The following is an 18,922-nucleotide window of genomic DNA, read 5'->3' as shown; positions in this document are numbered from 1 at the left end:
TTTTCTGGGACCCCCATCACCCTGGGGCAGGCTGGGGTTTCTGCGGGTTCTCCGGCACCTGCGTGGCTGGGAGGAGACATTCGGAGTGGGAGGCTCAGAGCGGCCCTGGGTTGGCAGCCCAGCTGGGGCTGCAGGGTCTGACCTGCTGCACCTGTGGGGAAGTGCCAAATATGCTTCGAGCTGTTCGGCCTGGGGAAAGGGGCCATTTCCCAAGCACCCAACAGTAGAACCTCTGCTGTGCCAGGCGCTCAGCTCTCTGCCTACCGAGCTTGCAGAAGGCACAGCAGGCAGAGGGTGGAGGGGAGACGGGCCTGGCGACAGGCCTGAGATTGCCCAGCAGAGCTAAGAATAAAACCCAGGTGTCCTGGCTGCTTCAGCCCCCAGCCACCCAGCCTCCCAGCAGCTCAGCCAGGGCCTGCAGTGAGTCCCCATCTCGGTGGAGTTTTGGCTCGTACAGCTGCTTCTCTGCACCTTTGAAAATCCAAAGTGGGATTTCAAGCATGGGGCATGTGGAGAAAAGCAAAGGGGAGCTGCTTCGTGTAAATGCATCACGGAGCACTTCTGCCTTGCCTGCATTGTTATGGACAATTGTACAGACCCGCTGTAGTACCCAACCTGGACAGCTGCTAGGTTATTTTGCTGCTTATAGATGAAAGCCACAAGTTCTCTTTGTTATCCTTAGTCCAACAGGCCTATACCTTTAGCTTCCCTTATCAGTTGTCTGCATGTCAGACCTGTGCGTTCCGCGCCCCCTCTTTTCCACGCGCTCCTAGATGTGGGCCAGAGTGTTCTTCAACAGTCAGAAGAGACGCGCGGAAGTCGGGACCCCAGCTTCTGTGTTAGGCTCGTACTTGTTTTAATCTATTCGTGATTCTCCCTTCGCCTTTGCCTCCGTGGGAGCCTCCTTGCGTCTGCATGTTTGGAGGTGTGCGTGGATAGGGGCCGAGCTGAGCAATGTCACCTCTTGTCTCCTGCTGCAGCCTTCTACGCTGCCCCTTCCCCAGCTCCAGCGGTCTGGTTATCTTGCACTGAGTCACCTGCCACCAAAGCCTGGCTTTGCTTTGTGCCGCCTTATCTTAAGCAATTAGGAATAAATCCCAGCGTGAGGGGGCAGGTGGTGTTGGGCCGGTGCAGGCAGGCGGGCGGCTGGCAGGAAGCAGAGAGCATGCCTGTGGACTGGGGAGGGCTGTGAGAGCCCTCGGCACAGGGGTTAGGCAGACCAACACCTTCCCTCCTGTTCCGTGTGCTGGGCGACTGCAGCCCCCCCAGCCGACGAGCGCAAGAGTCACTGACTGAGCTGCTGGGATGGCTGGTGACTTTCCAGCCACGTGCACTCAGACTGACTACCTGGCGCCCCCTCCAAACTCATTCCTCCTGCGCCCTGTGCTCCTCCCTCCGAGTTTCCTGCAGGGCGCTGCACTTCCCAGGAAGTGCCTCGGAGGACAGGCCCAAAGGGCACCCCGTGAGCGGTGCGCCCTGCTGCGGCCAGTGGTTGATTCTGGGCTGCTTTGCCTGTGTTGCGACTCAGCTCAAGGGGACGGGGAGTGAAGAGAGCTGTGCCCCATCGTGGTCCCTCTTTGTTTTCCATCCCTGTATGGAATACATTTTGTTAGGTGCGCCGAGGCGCATTCAATGTGCACCACCCATAGGGACACACGCTGCGGGCGGTGGCTGCGCTGCTGGGCAGCACCTGAATCTCTGCTGGGCGGCCGCCCCAGTGCTCAGCTTACTGGAAAAACTGGTGCATCCGGGAGCGGGGAAGGGACAGTGAGGGTGGAGGGGGGTCTGTGCACCCCTGGGCCAGCGCTTGGTGGCTGACACCCATTGGTGAGGGCATGATCAGTGCCCAGTGGTGGGGTGAGACTCCCAGGGTGGCAGGGTCACAGGGCTGAGCCGGTGGATTATGGATGTGAGCAACGCTGCCCTGGATACCGCCGGGAGGGGAGTAGGGCGTGATTCCCATGGTGGTGGGGGGCAGAGCATGCCCCTTGTTTTGATAGCTGTCTCTGCAGGGTGCTGGAGAACGAGAAGGAGGAAAAGACCATTGAAGGATGGAGAGCTTGGCGGGGGAGGCTCTACTGGCTGCAGTATTGGTCTCTCCTACCTGCACCCGTGGCCAGAGGCAGCGGGAGGGAGGAGGCTGGGGTAGGGTGGGAAATCTCTCTGCCCTGGAATCGCTCACAGAGGCGCAGGGCAGAAAATGGTGAGGCCACATCTTGAACTGGGGAGGCCCCTTCTTGAATATTGTGTCCGGTTTTGGGCCCCCAGTATATAAAGGATGTGGATTTGCTGGAGCAGGTTCAGTGGAAGGCAACGAAAATGATCAAGGGGCTGGAGTACATGACCTATGAGGACAGGCTGAGGGATTTGGGCTTGTTTAGTTTGCAGAGGAGAAGACTGAGGGGTGATTTAATAGCAGCCTTCAGGGAGCTCTAAAGAGGAGGGTGAGAAACTGTTCTCAGTGGTGTCAGATGGCAGAACAAGGAGCAATGGGCTGAAGTTGAAGAGGGAGAGGTGTAGGTTGGATATTAGGAAAAACAACTTCCCCAGGCGGGTGGTGAAGCATTGGAATGCGTTGCCTAGAGAGGTGGTGGATTCTCCATCCCTGGAGGTTTTTAAGATCTGGCTTGACAAGGTCCTGGCTGGGATGATTTAGTGGGGTTGATCCTGCTTGAAGCAGGGGGCTGGACTCAACGACCTCCTGAGGTCCCTTCCAGCCCTGGGGTTCTGCGAGTGAGGGGAAACCGGCCCTGCGAGATCAGAGCGACGGGCCCTGCATTGTAATATGCCTGAGCTGTCATTCCAGCTGGTTCGAGTGCCACCGGCTTGGAGCAGAGCGTGCACACAGGCTGGGGCTTCTCCCCAACACAGGCCGCGAGCGAGGCCCTTGCTCTGATCCAAACCCGGCCTTTGCCACTCAGGCCCCGTGGCAGGAGAAGTTTTTGTCACCCTCCTTCATTTCAGTTCCACTGCTTGCCCTGGCTCGGAAAGGCAGCCACCTCTGGGGTGGAGCACAGTAGCTTTGGAACAGCGCACAACCCCCCTGCGCAGCATTCGCAGCGGGAACAGAGGAAGACTCGTCAAAAGGCAGAGGGGAATGGCCTCTGCTGGGATCTGGGCTAATCAATATAATATCTCGTAGTTCTGCCAAAAAAAGAGAAGCCACCGGTTGGCTGTTCACTGGGCCAAACTGCCTGGCCTTGTTCAGAGAAGTTCTCTGAGCACTGGGGTGGCCTGGGCCAGCCTTGCCAGGAAAGGATGGGTGCCAAGGAAGCTTCACACTGGTACACAGACATCTAGGGCCAGCTCCCCAGTCGGGGAGAGCGGGAGGGAATCAGCCCTCACTTGCAGAGCTGTGGCAGCTTCCGCCGGCCCTAACACGAAGGCAGTGGAAGGATCAGCCCGGGGGCTGTCGGGAATGAAGCTGCCGTCGCTGAGGTCTCTGTGCTCACCCCTGCCGGCGCTTCGCAGGGCAGCTCTGTTGCCCCTCTTACGAGTGAGGAAACTGAGGCACGGAGCCGCTCGCCTCCCCGCCACCCCCGAGAGGAGAGCTTGCAGGGAGGCTGCGGCGCTCGGCTGGGTCCTGCGGGCCCAGAGCTGCTTTGGAAGTGCCCGCGGCTGCTCGCGGGGTGCGGGAAGGAGCAGGGGGCTCAGGGCTCGGAGACGGCTCATGCCATTTGGGTGGGCTCAGGCTTTGGGCAGCAGCTTTCCTAGGGGGCGGTGACCTGGGTGGTCCCTGGCTCCAGGCTGCTGCGCAAGGGGCTGCTGGCGGTGCTGGGAGGGGTGGGGGTGGGGATTGTCACGTGGGGCTCGGTGGTGGGGAAGCTGCCTTTGATCTGTGGCTAGCGGGGGGCTTTGCCGCTGGCTGCTGCTGGCGCGGAAGGGGGATAATCGTGGCTAATTAGACAGCCGTTAAAGTGGGACGATGCTGCTGATCGGGGGCTGGCCTGCGGGGCCTCCCGGCTGCCTGGTTGGCGGGGGCACAGGAGGGTGAATCGGGACGGCCCTGTTCCTGGTCGGGGGCAGGGGGATGTCCCCTCTGAGACGCTGTGGGAATCCTGGGCTGTTCCCGCTGCACCCCACGGCTGATGCGACTCTAGCAGCCTGTTTTGTGTTTGTGTGTGTGCGCGTGTGGCGGGGGGTGTGTGTTGCTGTTTGGTTTAGGTACTTACGGCCGCCTACCCCTGCCCCCTTGTCTCTGAGCTCCCAGTCCTGTGTGTGCTTAGCCTCTCACCTTGGGGGGAAACTGAGGCACGAGTCGCTCAGTGACTCACCCAAGGTTGGGGGGTTAAATATGGAATCTGGGGTCCGGGGCGACCTTCCCCTCGGCTTGCTCGCACCTGGTGGAGGGGTCCCTCACCAGCCCCGAGTGGGGACAGACTGCGACAGGGTTCCCAGCTTGTGTGTGTGTGTGGGGGGGTCCCTCTGGAGGCCACTGGGATGGCCCAGGAGTTTCCAGGCCCAGAAGGCAATGGACGCTGGCTCCAGACTCCCGTCTCTTGCCTGTCCAGCCTCCCACGCCCAACTGCAGAGCTGTGCCTGCCTGGCTTGGCCCCTGCCTTCTCCCTGGGTGAGGGAGCGACCCCCAGGCCCTACTCTGCATGTTCCCAACAGGCCAGGGCACAGGCTTGGGGCTTGCATTGTTTCGGGGGGGTGGGGGCAGGCCGTTGGGAGGCTGCTGGGCTGAAACAGCCCCGGAGCAGGGAATGGGGAACTCAGGGTTGCGCCCCACCTTGGGGGAGCCAGATTGTGCCCACGTGACCCATCCAGACCAGTCAGGGCCCAGGCCGGGAGCGCTGGCTCTGGTTCTGGGCTGTGGTTTTCTGCAGCCAGCATGGCCTGAGGGGACAGCAAAAGGGGCAGCCGCAATGGGAGGGGATATGCAAATTATTGTCTGCATGTAAATGAACCCTCAGGATCATTTGCATAACAGGCTGCACCCAGAGCAGCCAGAGCCTGGCAGCTGTGAGCAGCGGGCGTGAGCCTCCGGCTGGGCTGGGTGCCCAGTGCTGCCTGCAGTGGGCTAGTGAGGTCTGAGCAGAGAGGGGACGGTGGGGTGGGGAGGGTCGGACAGCAGCTGGAAGAGCGAATGCACCGTGAGGTGGACAGAAAGCGGGCTGGGTCGTGGCTCTAGGGCTGGTTGGTGCTTGGCATCTAGCCAGATACACAGGGCTCGGTCCTGGGGCTGGATTTGCTTAATGCCTTCATTAGTGCCCTGGCTGAGGGGGTGGCTTGTGCCCACAGCAGGCGCGCAGGTGGCACTGAGCTGGGGCAGGGAGAGGGATCAGAGCAACCTAGGCATATCCGAGGGCTGGGCCAAGAGACATCTGATGAGGTACAACCAGGACAAGTGCAGAGGGCGGTGGATTCCCAAGCATGCTGCAGGCTGGGGACCGGCTGGCTAAGTAGCAGTGCAGCAGAAAAGGACCTGGGGGTTAGAGTGGATGAGAGGCTGGATATGACTCAACAGTGCATCCTTGTAGCCAAGAAGGCTAACGGCGGACTGGGGTGCATTGGGGGGAACGTTGCCAGCAGATCGAGGGAAGTTATTATTCCCCTCTATTCGGCACCGGAGTATTGTGGCCAGTCTGGGGCCCCCCAGTATGGAAAGGATGTGGATGCACTGGAGTGGGGGCTGATCCTGCTTTGGGCAGGGGGCTGCACTCGACGGCCTCCTGAGGAACAAAAGGTGTCTATATAGAGAGACACCTCACAGAGCTGGAGGGGACCTTGGGAAATCATCCAGTCCAGTCTCCTGCCCTCATGGCAGGACCCAAGCGCCGTCCCTCTTTTCGTTTACTCGCCCCAGATCCCTCACTGGCTCCCTCAAGGATGGAGCTCACAACCCTGCATGGTGCAGGTTAACGCTCAAACCACTGAGCTACCCCTGCCCCTTTTTTAATGAGGGGCTGGAGCACAAGACCGATGAGGAGAGGCTGAGGGGTTTGGGCTTGTTTAGTTTGCAGAAGAGACGGCTGAGGGGTGATTTAATAGCAGCCTTCAACTCCCTAAAGGGGGCTCTAAAGAGGCTGGAGAGAGGCTGTGCTCAGTGGTGACAGATGCAGAACAAGGAGCAATGGGCTGAAGTCACAGAGCAGGAGGGGTAGGTTGGATATTCGGAAAAACTACTTCCCCAGGCAGGAGGGGAAGCGCTGGAATGTGTTGCCTAGAGAGGTGGTGGATTCTCCATCCCTAGAGGGTTTTAAGGCCCAGCTGGACCAGGCGCTGGCTGGGGTGAGTTAGTGGGGTTGGCCCTGCTCTGGGCAGGGGGCTGGGCTCGATGCCCCCTGAGGTCTCTTCCGTTCCGATCTCCTGCGAGTCGGTGAAGGCTGTTTCCTCTCCTCCCCCCGCCCGTTGCTGTGCCGGTGCCATGACAGGTCGGTACGCTGGAGGGCAGGGCTAGGGGCTGGGCAGCGACTTGGGAACGGGCCTCATGCCGCCGTCTGCCTGGGAGCTGCCTCCGTGCCTGCCCACCTGCCGGAGCCGGGCCCTGCACCGAATGGAGAGGGGCCAGGCTGGGAACAAACCCGCTAACCCCCTCTCCCGCCCGTCCTCGCAGGGGCTCGTGCGGTGTCTGGGTCCCCGGGCCAGGGCCAGGGCCAGGGCCAGGGCCAGGGCCTGGGAGGAGGGTAGGAGCTGAGCTGCCTGGGAAGGTCTCGCCCGCCCCGCGCTCCTGCCGCAGGGGAGGGGGCAGCCCCCCACTGATTAGGAAGCAGCTCACACTCGGCGTGGCGGGGCAGGCTGCTCCCGTATGCGCTGGGCGTGCTCGAGCTCTGCATACCAGAGAGGCCCCCCTCCCCGCTGGGAGAAGCTGAGCTGGGTCACCCCAAGGGCTGCGTGGGGGGCACTGTGACACGGAGCCGTCCGCCTGCTTTTCCCTCCCCCGCCCCCGTGTTTATCTTCACAGCCCCCAGCCCGCTTTGAGGCAGGGCTGTCACCCCGTTGCGGGTGGGGAAACTGAGGCACGGAACAAGGCCAGGACGTGCCCATGGCCCCACGGGGCAGCTGGGGCAGAGCAGAGGGGTCCAAGCGGCCTCCCTGGCACAGGGCTGGTGAAGGCCAGCCCTTCCCCTGCCCACGGGGGCTTGAGTTCCTCATTTGGGTTGCTGGCCCAGCTGGGCTGGCTCTGGCCCCCAGGCCCGGAGAGTCGCTCCCTTGGGCAGGGCGCCCTGGGCCGTGCTGCAGACGGGCCTGTGGAACTCTCTGCCGCTGGAGCGAGGGCACCTCCCAGCCCCTCTCGCAGGGCCTGGCCTGGTGCCCGTGGGCGTTACTAGCCTCGTTGGGACAGGCTTTATTGGGGTTAACGACTCCCTCTTCCCGGCGAGGAGGAGAGAGCCCAGCTGGGGCGCACCGGGCTCATGCCACCCGCCTCTGCGCAGAGCCCCGGGGGCGCCCTGGGCAGGCTGGCGGGGGGAGGCGGAGGTTTGGGGCGTTCCTGGGCCGCCGGCTGTGGGCAGCTGGCCCTCGCTAGGGCAGGGCGGACGGGGGAGCAGGGGTGCAGGAGCAGAGCTGGTTCAGCACCTCCAACCTGGCTCTGGCTCCAGGGGCACTGTGGGGGTGGGGGAGGTGTGGATTACGCCCACGCCCCCATTTCTTGTCTGCCGCAGGGAGCCAAGGGACCTCCAGCACCGCCCCCTCCCCAGGCCCGCAGAGCCTTCTGGGGCTGGGCTGAGTGCCCCACACCACGTGGGGGGCAGGTGGGTGGCTCTTCATGAGGATGGGCCCGCGCCAGGCCAGCTATGCTGTGCCAGCATCACCTTGGCAGCCCCTCTTCCGCCCGGCCCTGGCACGCAATGGGGCTGGCGTGCTAATGAGCGCGGCGTCTCCAGCAGTGAGGCGGGCGCAGCCCCAGGGCTGGGCCAGGGCAGTTCATGTCCCTGGGGGAATTTGGGGCCGATTCCTTCAGCTGCAGGGAAACTCAGGGCTGCGGGTCAGGAGTGAGGGGCACTGGCAGAGCTGGTGGGGGCAGGGCTGGTCTCTGTTCTCCCCTCGGCCTCTCCGTGGGCTCACCTGGTCTGTGCTGGCCAGGAGACGCCCCGCTGTAAACGGGGTGCTGTCGTCGTCCCAGTGCCCGCTCAGCCCTGGCACGGCTCTGCGGCCGGGAGCGCCTGCGGGGGGAAAGGCGTGTGATGTGCCAGGGCAGCGGTCGCTGGTCCGGCTGGGGAGGTTGAGCAGGGTCAGTCCCGTTCCTTCAGACCGTAGTGAGCCGGCAGCGTGCCCGAGGGAGGTTGCCAGCTGGCGTGTGGCTGGAGAGCCCATCAGCTGCTGCAGAGCCTCCTGGAAGGGTGCCCGGCTGGGCTGCCCCTGCCCGACCCTGGCTCGGAGCTGTGCTGGTGGCCCCTTGGCTGGGCGCAGGCCGGGGGCATTGGCTGCCTGTTCTGGGGCTGGTCTCTGGACTCTCCGACCTCAGTTCTGGCCCCCTAGGAGGGCAGCCGGCCCCGCCAAGGAAGAGCCGGGCGCTCAGGGAACCTGCCCCAGCCTGGCTGCCGCCTGCTGCTCTGCCCTGCGGGTGGGATGCCCCGTCCCTGCTGTGAGCTTGAGATTTCGGGAGCCGGAGTGGCTGGGCCCCGGCACCATGTGGGGGAGCGGGGACCCTCTCCTGGCACTGGGCCTGACTCCTGCGCCCCCAAGTGGGCGTGCGATCAGAAGGCAGTGGCGGGTGCCCGGTGCCCCTGGCGCTGCTCGGAGGGGTAAGACACGCGGCTCCTGCCGGGTGGCACGGGGGCAGGCTGGGCCATGCCCGGCTCTCTCGCTGGGAGCTTGGCCCCGTGTTCCTTGCCTGCCTCCGCGGCCGCGGCGCTCGTCTTTCTGCTGCTTCTCGCGTCTCTCCCCAGGCCGAGCGCCCGCCTGCCACACTGCCTCCTCCAGCCCCCCACGGCGCAGGGTGGTGCTGCCCCTCGTGAGCAGCTGCAGCCCCACCGGGGGATGAAAGCCCTACGGCCGGGTGTTCTCCCGCTGCCTGCCCCAGGGCCTGGCCTCCGCTCAGAGGGTCTGAGGTTTGCACAGCTGCTTGGCAGCTGGGCTGGAGTTCTGGGTGTCCGCTCTCTGTGTGTGTGTGTGCACGCGCTGGGGAGCCGGGGTGTTGTGCTGGGTTGGCCAGAATGAAGGGGGCTTTCTCCCCACCTCCACAGGGGCGCTGAGTGGCATAATGGCCCAGCCAGGGCTGCTCACTGCACGCAGGGCAGAGATTTGTCCAGGGCTTCGGGGGCTGAGGTCTCTGCAGGATGGGGGTTGGGGGCTGAGGTCTCTGCAGGAGGGAGGTTGGGGGGCTGAGGTCTCTGCAGGGTGGGGGTTGGGGGGGCTGTGGTCTCAGCAGGATGGGGGTTGGGGGGCTGAGATCTCTGGAGGGTGGGGGATGAGGGGGCTGTGGTCTCTGCAGGAGGGAGGTTGGGGGGGCTGAGGTCTCTGCAGGATGGGGGTTGGGGGGCTGAGGTCTCTGCAGGATGGGGGTTAGGGGGCTGAGGTCTCTGGAGGGCGCTGGGGGGCTGAGGTCTCTGGAGAGCGCTGGGGGGCTGAGGGCGCTGCAGTGGGGAGGGGCAGAGTGGACCTCAGAGGGTGAGAGATGCCCATGTTGCCCTCTGGGGCTGCAGCTGTGCCTGCCTGGGGGCCCCCAGCCCGTTTAGAGGGGCCCCTTGCCATCTCTCGGTGCCACACGTGTGTACAGCAGCCCATTGGGAGGAGCTGGGGGTGTGTGGCTGAGAGGCAGAACAATACCCCACAGGCCCCACTAGGCTCATGGGCACCTGCTGTGGATTTGGCCCGTAAACTTTTCCTCCTGCAGCAGTGAGTTCCGCAGGTTAATTGTCTGCTATACACATGTGCCTCCAGCAGCCCCCACTGCTCAGGGGCATTGCCTTTTCCGTAGTCCTGGGGACAGTCTAACTTCCGGGTGGTCGGACACAGGGGCAGCTCAGTATCTTCCATGGACCCCAGTGGAGCGACGCATGTTGAGGAGATGTGTTAACCGAGGGGAAACTGAGGCACAGACAGTCCCATGCTGTACCCAGGGCTGCTGCCTGAGGCAGAGGCTAGGCAGAGTGCTGGGTCACTGATGTCTGTGGCACCGGGTCCCATTGGCAGCGGTGACACTGGGCTGAGGAGGGGGCTCAGTGGAGTGCGGCTGGGCTACTGGTGACTGACCTCTGTCCTGTCCACCCCCCACAGCCCGAGGACCTGGAGGCCCCCTCGGCCCACACGTTCAAGGTGAAGAGCTTCACGAAGGTGAAACCATGTGGGATCTGCAGGCAGGCGATCACGCGGGAAGGCAGCACCTGCCGAGGTGAGTCCCTGGGCTCCAGCGCGACGGGGGAGGGACTGAGGCACGCTGGTGCTGCCTGGCAGCTGCTGGGTGGCCTGACGTGTGGTGAGCTGGGCTGGTCTCAGCCTAGCAGTCCCCAGTAGCTGGAGCTGGGTTCATAGCCCGGGCGCTGGTGCGATCAGGCTGGCGAGGAGAATGTAAGAAGCTCTGCATCTCACTGCCTCTGCTGTGGGCGGACCAGGGGCCATCAGCATCCTGAGCTTCTGGGCTCCTTCCACTGGCACCAGACTCCTGCAGGCCATGGGTCATTGCCACACACTGGGGAGTGTCTGACCTGATGTCACAGAATGGGGGGTCCCCAGCCCTGGCCCCACCCGCAGGCGGATGTGGCTCTCACACCCCAGCGGAACAGCTGGGGTCAGGCAACAGGGACACAGCACAGAACAGGCTGGTCAGCACAGGGACCAGAAGCCATCAGTACCGTCCAGCTCGGGAAGAGGGGCCCAGAGGGGTCCCTGAGCCGGGCCCTGGTCCCCTTCCTCCCTCTCCAGCCAGACCAGACTTCCCCTCCCCCCAGCCCAGTTCCGATTCCCACCAGCCCGGCCCCTCCTCCCGCCTCTGTCGTGTTTCCTGGGGAAGAAAGGGGTCACCTGGTTGCCTGGGTTACGAAGAGCAGGGATGGCCATTGGCTACCTGTGAGAAGTCATCACACGGACACTCCCCTCACCGCTGTGCCCTGATGCTGTGCCTGGGGAAACTAAGGCACACACCTCGGGTTACTGCAGGACAGAAGGAAACACCTGCAGCCGACCCAGGGGAATAAAATCCTCACACGCCCCATTGCATCACACTGTGCACCAGCCTGACCCCTGGGCAGCCAGATCCTCCACCTCAGACAGTGCCGGAGTTCTTGAGGCATGGGCAGGTATCCTGCCCGGCTGGGTCAGTGCCTGGAGCGGGAGAGCACAGAACAGGGGAGATACGGAGTAAGCCATCCCCATCCCCGACTCCCGAGTCCAGCAGGCAATGGGGCCTCCCTGCCCAGCTGCTAACAGCCATCGATGGAGCTCGCCTCCATCGCCTTCTCGCATTCGGCTCTCAGCTTCATGACGTGCCCTGGCAGCGAGTCCCCCCAGCTATGGGATGCCCTGTCTCCTCTCCCACCCTTCTCCTAACACCAGCTCGCCTTTGGGATGGCTGCTGCACGCTGAGCTTGAGTTTCCAGAGAACCAGCCATGGCAACTCCACGGTCCCTAACCTGCATGGTCTCAGTGGACGGAGCCCCCATCCATGTACCCGTTCAGCGGGGATCGGGCTTTCTGGTGTGCGTAATCTTGCATTTCATCGGCTGTTTTCTTGCCCGGTCACCCAGCTTGCTGAGGTCCCTTTGGAACTCTTCGCTGTCTGCTCTGGATTCAACAATCTGGAATGATTTTGTGCTGCCGGCAAACTTTGCTGCTTTGCTGTTTGCCCCTTTTCCCAGATCATCGATAAGGGTGTTGCACAGCGCTGATCCCAGCCAAGACCCCTGGGGGACCCTGGCATTTTACTTGCTCCTCCATGAAGACTGTCCATTTAGTCCCACTCTTTGTTTCTTGAGTTGTAACCAGTTACTGAGCCATGCAAGGACCTTCCCTCGCACCCCACGCCAGCTTGCTTTGCCTATGAGCTTCTGGCCAGGTGCCTAGTGTGATGGAGTGGGGGATACCTGTGTGTGTGTGTGTGTGGCTCACAGAGGGTGTGGGGCTCCTGCTGAGGGTAACCCTGACGACCAGGTAACACCTTTGTATGGCAGACAAAGGAGGAGGTGGAGCCTGAGGGGTTTGAATTGGAACTGGGAGTTGGAAGCGGTTAGTCTGGGCTGAGGGAGAGCGAGGCAAAGGAGGGGGCCAGGCCCCAGCTCTGGGGGCCCCTCGGGGCCTCCTCTCCTCAACATGGATGGGACTGGCTGTCTCTGCCTGCTGCACTGACTCCTCTGTATGATGCTGTGTCCTGTCGGCTAATAAACCCGCTGTTCTCCTGCTGAGTGAGAGACTCTCCTGCCTGCGGACAGGGTGCAGAGCTTGGGGGACCCCAGAACCCCATCACACTGGTGTCAGAAGTGGGATGTTCTGCACCCTGAGGATGGAGCATCCAGCAGTAAGTGACCGGGGCCCCGGAAGAAGTGGGGCCTGCGAGACCCAGGTGTGCTGAAGGGCAGTGAGGTGCAGTTCCCCAAGGCAGAGGGGCCTGCGGCCGAACCCAAGCAACTGCGGTCGTGGTCCTCGAGAGGGGGTGTCACACCCGAGGAGGGGTTACTCCTGGGAATCTGTTGGAGTCGGTCCCAGAAGGTGGAGGGGCCGAGAGCCCAACCCCCAGGAACAAGTGACCCCTGAGGAGTCTGACGCTGAATGAGTTCTTCCCAAGACAGTGTGTTCATGGTCCTTGAGAGCGGGTGTCACACTGAAGAAGGGGTTCCTCTGAGAGTCTGTTGGAGTCGGTCCCAGAGGGCGGAGGGGCCTACGGCCTAACCCTGGGCAGCTTGTGACCCGCAAGGAGCCTGGCACACTGAAGGGATTCTTCCAGGAATCGTGGGGTGCAGAGGGCATCAGCCTGAGAGCCTGCAACCACACTGAGCAACTCCGCTGTGAAGTGGCAGCACCTGGAAACCGAATCGAGATTAAAGGAGCTGGACAAGGCAGCGTGGATGTGCAGTGGCAGAGCTGAGGGTTAAGGAAAATCCTGCAGAGGTGAGCCCGGATCGGGGCAGGGAACCCTGGACTGCATGGAGCTCTGAACCGAGTGGCCTGCCACAGCTCAAGGAGGGAAGGAGCGATTCCAACCCATCATCTACTAGTGGCCAAGACAGACCTGCAAAGAGTTTTCCAGGCCTGGGCCAAGGAAGGTCCCTGTGTGTCTGTGCAGGAAAGCAGCTGATCCACTGGGAATGGCAAGTTGTCTGTGAGAGAAGCTGCTTCACCTTCTGTGTGTATGTGGAGACCAGCCGGGGGGCTGGGACAAAGGAGAAAGTGTCTCCCATTGCCTGTCTGTGTTGAACAGCAGCAGCAGCCTGGGGAGAGAGCAGAGCCTGTGTTTGGAAAAGGTGCCAATGAGGAAACTAGCCCATTGTCTGAGGAAGAGTCCCCAGCCTAGGATGGCTGGAGAAGGAACCACCAGAAAAGAGCATTCCAGGTGTGTCTCTGAATCCAGCCATGGGGGCTGGAGCAGAGGGAATGGCTCCGGGATGGGCAGTGGTGTCCCTGCTAAGGACACTGGTCCTTGGTGCAAGAAAAGTGCTTCTGCTTCTGGGGAAGTGAATCCTTTGCCTGAGCCTGTGGGGGCTCGAGATGGAGCCAAGATCCCAGAGCTGGATCTGAGGGCAGCTGAAGCCCAGATGGGAAGTGGGCCTGCCTCTGTGTCTCTCAGGGGGGATGATGCTTTAACTCGGTCTGATCCAGTTAGTATCATCAGGGAATCCCAGAGACCAGACGATTCTGGTACTTGTTCTTTGCCTGATGCTGAGGTGTTACTGGGAGGGGGTGAGAGGGCTCTGTCCTACCAGAGTCATCCTCTCGCCAGGACACAAGAACAGATGGGCAATGGAGTTACGCTGACTGATGAAGATAAAGGAGCTGGTAGCAGAAGGGAGGAAAGGGATCCTAACCTTCTGTCCGGTGGTACTGGCTGTCTGCCTGGAGGGGGATTACGTGGGAATCTGCCTAATGGGCCAGAAGTGATCCTGGGTGTAGGTGAAACCCAGGAGCTGGTTGTGCCTCAAGGGAGCAGTGCCCCCGTGGAGGCAGACAGGGGTGAGTTGTTGTTTGGGGGAGCTCTTGAGGAAGAGAATTTCCCTGAAACTTTTCCTGACCCATCTGTGGGGACTGCAGAAAATGAGAGTGAGGTGGAGGAGAGTGAACAGGAAAGGTGCTTGTCTGTAAGAGCCAGAGCAACCCTTTGCCTGGGGAGAAGTTTGTTTCAGCTCCTGATGGCCAGGACCTGCCTGAGTGTGAAACCACTGGCTGTGCTCTGGAAGGGTCCAAAGCAGGCAGTGTGAAGGTTTCTCAGGAATTGGAAGTTGATGCAAGTAAAGTGAAAACTATCAGATAGTGTGAGCAGCCCTGTGAGAACCAAGTAAAAGAGCTGCACAGCCAATCTCTGTAGGATGCAGGAGAGGTTCAGCAATTCCCCATCTCCAGATGCTAGAAACACTTATATTCTCACACTGGACTCCAATTCTGATTCCACGGGGAGGCAGAAGTTGGAGGTAAAAGGACAAAGGAGCTGTGGGCCTGGTGGGCCAGTAAGGGATAAACAGGGATTCCTTCATGTGGATTCTGCGTCTGGGACTCACAAAACAACTCTCAGAAACCAGTTTGGTTTGCAAATTTCCAGGCTGGCTGGGAGGGGGCCGTCTCCCTGAGATCATCAATGGCCCAGCTCTTGTTAGAAGGGAGGGCACACCCAGAGAGATCAGATTTCCACCCCAGGGGGCAAGGGAGAAGATTAGAACTTGATGGTGCTAAGAAAGGCCTCAGCCATTTATCCCCAAAATACCAGATTCTCAAGGAGGTTACACAAAAGTTGTGGTCTACCAAAGAGCAACGTAAATGTGCAGTTGCAATGGGTTTGTTCTGTAACTCACGCTAACTGCTGTAACCAAGGGGTGCTGCTACCAAAAGCTGTAGAATTGTACCATGCACTGAATGTTTGAAAAGAGCCATGTGACATGATGACATTGATGTAGAAGCATGAATTGTATGTTGAAGGAGTCTGTAACTCTGAAATGTCACCATTGTTCCCTGTAACTAGTCTTGCAACCTCTCACATGAGGAGGAACATTCCAAACCTATTGTGTGGCATGGAAGGGGAAACTGAGGCACACGACCATTCTGGTGGTCTGGCTAAATGCCAAGGGTGGAAGCATTTGTACCTTCTTTTACTGGACTGTAACTGAATTCCAAACATTGGCCGGAGCAGCTGTATGGGCTCTGCCTGCCCGACTTGAGAACGTGGCTGATGGACCAGAGATAGAAGCAGGGAGACCAACCAACCCAAGGGAACTAAAGGGACTTGTCGGGCTGGATCACATGAAAAGGGCCAATACCAAGCTCCTGAGTTGGAGCCTCCTCCAGCATCATTATGACATGGAGGTGGTGCACATCAAGGGGAGCACTGAGGGTGCAGCCGATGCCCGATCACGAGGGGAGGGCCCCGAACTTCCCCAGGTCACTGGCTGAGTGACCCCGCTCAGTTCGGTCTAGAAGGGGGGAGAGATGTGATGGAGTGGGGGATACCTGTGTGTGTGTGTGTGTGGCTCACAGAGGGTGTGGGGCTCCTGCTGAGGGTAACCCTGACGACCAGGTAACACCTTTGTATGGCAGACAAAGGAGGAGGTGGAGCCTGAGGGGTTTGAATTGGAACTGGGAGTTGGAAGCGGTTAGTCTGGGCTGAGGGAGAGCGAGGCAAAGGAGGGGGCCAGGCCCCAGCTGTGGGGGCCCCTCGGGGCCTCCTCTCCTCAACATGGATGGGACTGGCTGTCTCTGCCTGCTGCACTGACTCCTCTGTATGATGCTGTGTCCTGTCGGCTAATAAACCCGCTGTTCTCCTGCTGAGTGAGAGACTCTCCTGCCTGCGGACAGGGTGCAGAGCTTGGGGGACCCCAGAACCCCATCACACCTAGGCAAAGGCTTTCTGGATGCCCAGGAGCACTAGGTCCACCGGACCACTCGGGTTCATACGTTTGTTGATCGCCTTCAATTCTAATAGATTGGCGAGGTGTGATTTCCTTGGCCATGGGCCGTGTTGATGCCTCTCCCGACAGATGGTGTTTCTTTGCATCACTGAGCATCCTGCCCTTTACTGTCCTTTCAGCCACGTTGCCTGGGGCTGAGGTGAAGCTCACCGGCCTACAATTGCCTGGATCACCACTGGATCCTTTTACGAACATCGGCATCTCATGAGCTCCTGGTCTGGCCAGAGGCAGAGGCTGATTTCACCGAGGTGTCCTTGCAGTTCTCTGGGCTGGCCCTCTGAGAACTTGTCCCAAGAATATCTGTGTGTGGCTTGCTGGCTAGGGCTGGGTGAGGGGGCTGCACATCTCTGGGGCAGCAGGGGGCCAGGCATGGGGTGCTGAGCTGGGATCCCGGTCCCCAGAGATGTGACCCAGGCAAGCTGCATGAGTGACTATGCTGCCAGTGGGGATTCATGGCCCCCTGCCAGAGCCCAGGAGGGGTCTGGGGTGGTGGGAATGGGTGGAGCTTTGCCCCAGGCTCTGTGCCCCCCTGGGGTTTCTCTCTGTCTCCCTGCAGAGGGGCTGAGAGAGCAAGAGGAGGCTCTTAAGGAGGCCAGGTGGGGTGGGGATGGAGGAGATGGGTCCATGTGAGGCAGGGCAGATGGGCCCCATAGCCCGGCCCTGGATCTGCCCTCTAGCAGTGCTGGGAGATTCTGGGGAGGCTGGAGCTGCCTTGGCCAGGCTGTGGGGCTGGAGACCCCACCCTGCACACAGCAGGTTCCTTTTGGTGGGTTCCCAGCGTGGGGAACCTCAGCAGGGAACCAGAGGGCCAGAGCCCGTTTCCCAAAGACCTTGTGCTCCAAGGTCCGGTCTTGGCACAGCGGGAGCTCGTAGGATCAGGGCCCTGCTCAGATCCCCGTGCTCAGGCTCTGGGGGCCGGGCTGGGGGTCTGTGTGGCTCGCCCCAGTGCCGAGAGCTTGCCCGGGGCGTCTGAGTGACCGTGGAGGCAGTCAGCTCATGGGGAAAGGGGCTCCGAGGCGCAGTGGGGTCACTCAGCAAGGGAGTCCGAGTCCCGTTTGCCTGGGGCTGCCTTCGCCCGGGCTCCTGCCTGGGTGCAGAGCAGCTGCCTGCAGGTGGGTGAAACAGTTCCCGGCCCCACGTGCGGAGAGGCTGGTTGGGGGGCTGATGCTGTGGGCCTGTGGGGGGCAGTGGGGCAGGCAGGGGGCTGGCCTGGGGCAACTGGCCACAGCGGGGACACAACTTTCCCCAGGTACATCAGGGAAGTTACTCTAGGCTGATGACTTCCCTGATTCTGGGCAAACCGCCCACTGGCCCGGCCCTGCCCGGCCCCAGGGGTGAGTCTCAGCTGCCCTGCCGCACCCGGAGGGGAAAGGGGAGCAGGTGCCAGTGCTGGCCCCTCCACCTCTGCCCCCCAGCTGCAGAGCCCCGGAGGGCAGGCAGACCCACCCGGCTTGTTCTCCCAGTGTGGGGACGGTCGGGGTGTGAGAGGCAGGGCCCAGGGCTCGGGAGAGTGAATGGCCACACAGTGTCCCCTGGGCGCCTGCGTCCTGCACGGGGCTGACTCCAGTGTTGTGCTTGGGATGGGGCTGCCTGCCTGAGTTTCCCTAAGGGGCGCCAGGGCCCTGCGGGGGGCCTCAGCGGGCAGGGGGCCCCTGGCTCAGGAGCGCAGACAGGCCCTGCCCCCCAGCTGCAGCCTGGGAAGTGGCCAGGTGGTGACACAGCCACGTGACTGCAGGCCCGGGGCGTGGAGGGGCCCCTCCAACCCTGCAAGCACATGCAACGTCCAGGCAGCCCTGTGAGGCCTCGGTCGCTTAGTGTTGTCACCAGTGGTCCACCCTCCTGCCTGGCAGCGGCAGAGCCCCAGGACTGTGCCCAGCTCTCGTGTGAGACCAGTGGAGCCGTGGGGCTGGCTGGGCTGGGGGTCCCTGGCTCCCTAGGTGCCGTGCCCCCTTGCAGCAGCACTGCCACCCTGTCAGCTGGCACGAGCCGGGGGAGAGCAAAGCAGAGACGGGGCGAGGCAGGGACAGGAGCCCCACCGTGAGCGCGCATGGCTCTCGCTTGTGGGATGTCAGGTGGGAAGCGCCAGGGCCCTGGCAGGTCCCAGTCTCAGTCCCCCTCCCACGCCCCCTCCCGGGGGATGTCCCAGTGCTCTGCTGACGGCCCTATGGGCTTGGCACGTGCAGTGTGGCCTTGGAGCCAGCAGGGGGGGTTCCCACGTGGATTTGGTGGGTCCCCCCCAAAACAGTCGCCGGCGTATTGATGTAGTTTCCCGGGCCGCGGGGTGGGGGGCAGGAGCCAGCAGTGCCCCACGCACGCTGAAAAGCAGGTGGGGTTGAGCCTGCGCCGTGGGAAGGCAGGAGAGAGGACCCGGACTGGGGCTGGCCCGGGCGTACCTGGCTTTCCCCATGCGCCAAGGGGAGGCTGGACCTCTGAGCCGGCACAGAGGGAGGAGAGGGTCAGTGTCGGGTGAGAATTACGTCGGCATCTGCGGGGCATTGCTGTCCCTGGGCCAGTTGTGGAATAACACGGTCAGCAGCCCCCAGCTGCCTGTGCCCAAAGAGGTCCCCAGGAAGGGGGCTCTCCACCCCAGGGAAAGGGTACAGTAACAAGCCTGCCTCCCCTCAGCACCCCCTTCTCCAGAGTCCCCCAGCCTTCCTGCCCCCAGCGCCCTTTGAAACCTCTCCCCAGGGCTTGGCAGGTTGTGGTGACCCCGTGTTAGCTGTTCCCCACCATTCCAAACAAAGGCTGCCAAATCCCCTCGGCTCTGTCCCCTGTCCTTCGACTTCTCAACTGGGCACCTGGGCACAAACGATAGGAATGAGTTCCCGTCTTCTCCCACAATGCCCTGGGGTAAGCGTATGCAAATAAGAAAGACGAGGCTTTGAGAATAACAAGAAGTCCTGTGGCACCTTTTTGACTAACAGATATTTTGG

The 18,922-nt window shown here is 61.7% G+C and overlaps 1 protein-coding gene across 7 annotated transcripts in view; it reads left to right on the top strand.

Moving 5' to 3' along the window:
- The window catches only part of TNS1 (tensin 1), a 245,809-nt gene that overhangs the window by 1,531 nt on the left and 225,356 nt on the right, over positions 1 to 18,922 (top strand). For all 7 annotated transcript variants that reach the window (XM_075001459.1, XM_075001457.1, XM_075001452.1 and 4 more), the window contains exon 2: positions 10,165 to 10,279. In XM_075001459.1, the coding sequence (XP_074857560.1) occupies positions 10,165 to 10,279 (115 nt within the window). The remainder of the gene's footprint in view (positions 1 to 10,164; positions 10,280 to 18,922) is intronic.

The sequence above is a fragment of the Carettochelys insculpta genome, chromosome 8 (assembly GCF_033958435.1).
Source record: "Carettochelys insculpta isolate YL-2023 chromosome 8, ASM3395843v1, whole genome shotgun sequence".
NCBI lineage: Eukaryota > Metazoa > Chordata > Testudines > Carettochelyidae > Carettochelys > Carettochelys insculpta.
Note: the sequence above shows the minus strand (reverse complement) of the source record. Positions and strands in the feature narration are given on the sequence as shown.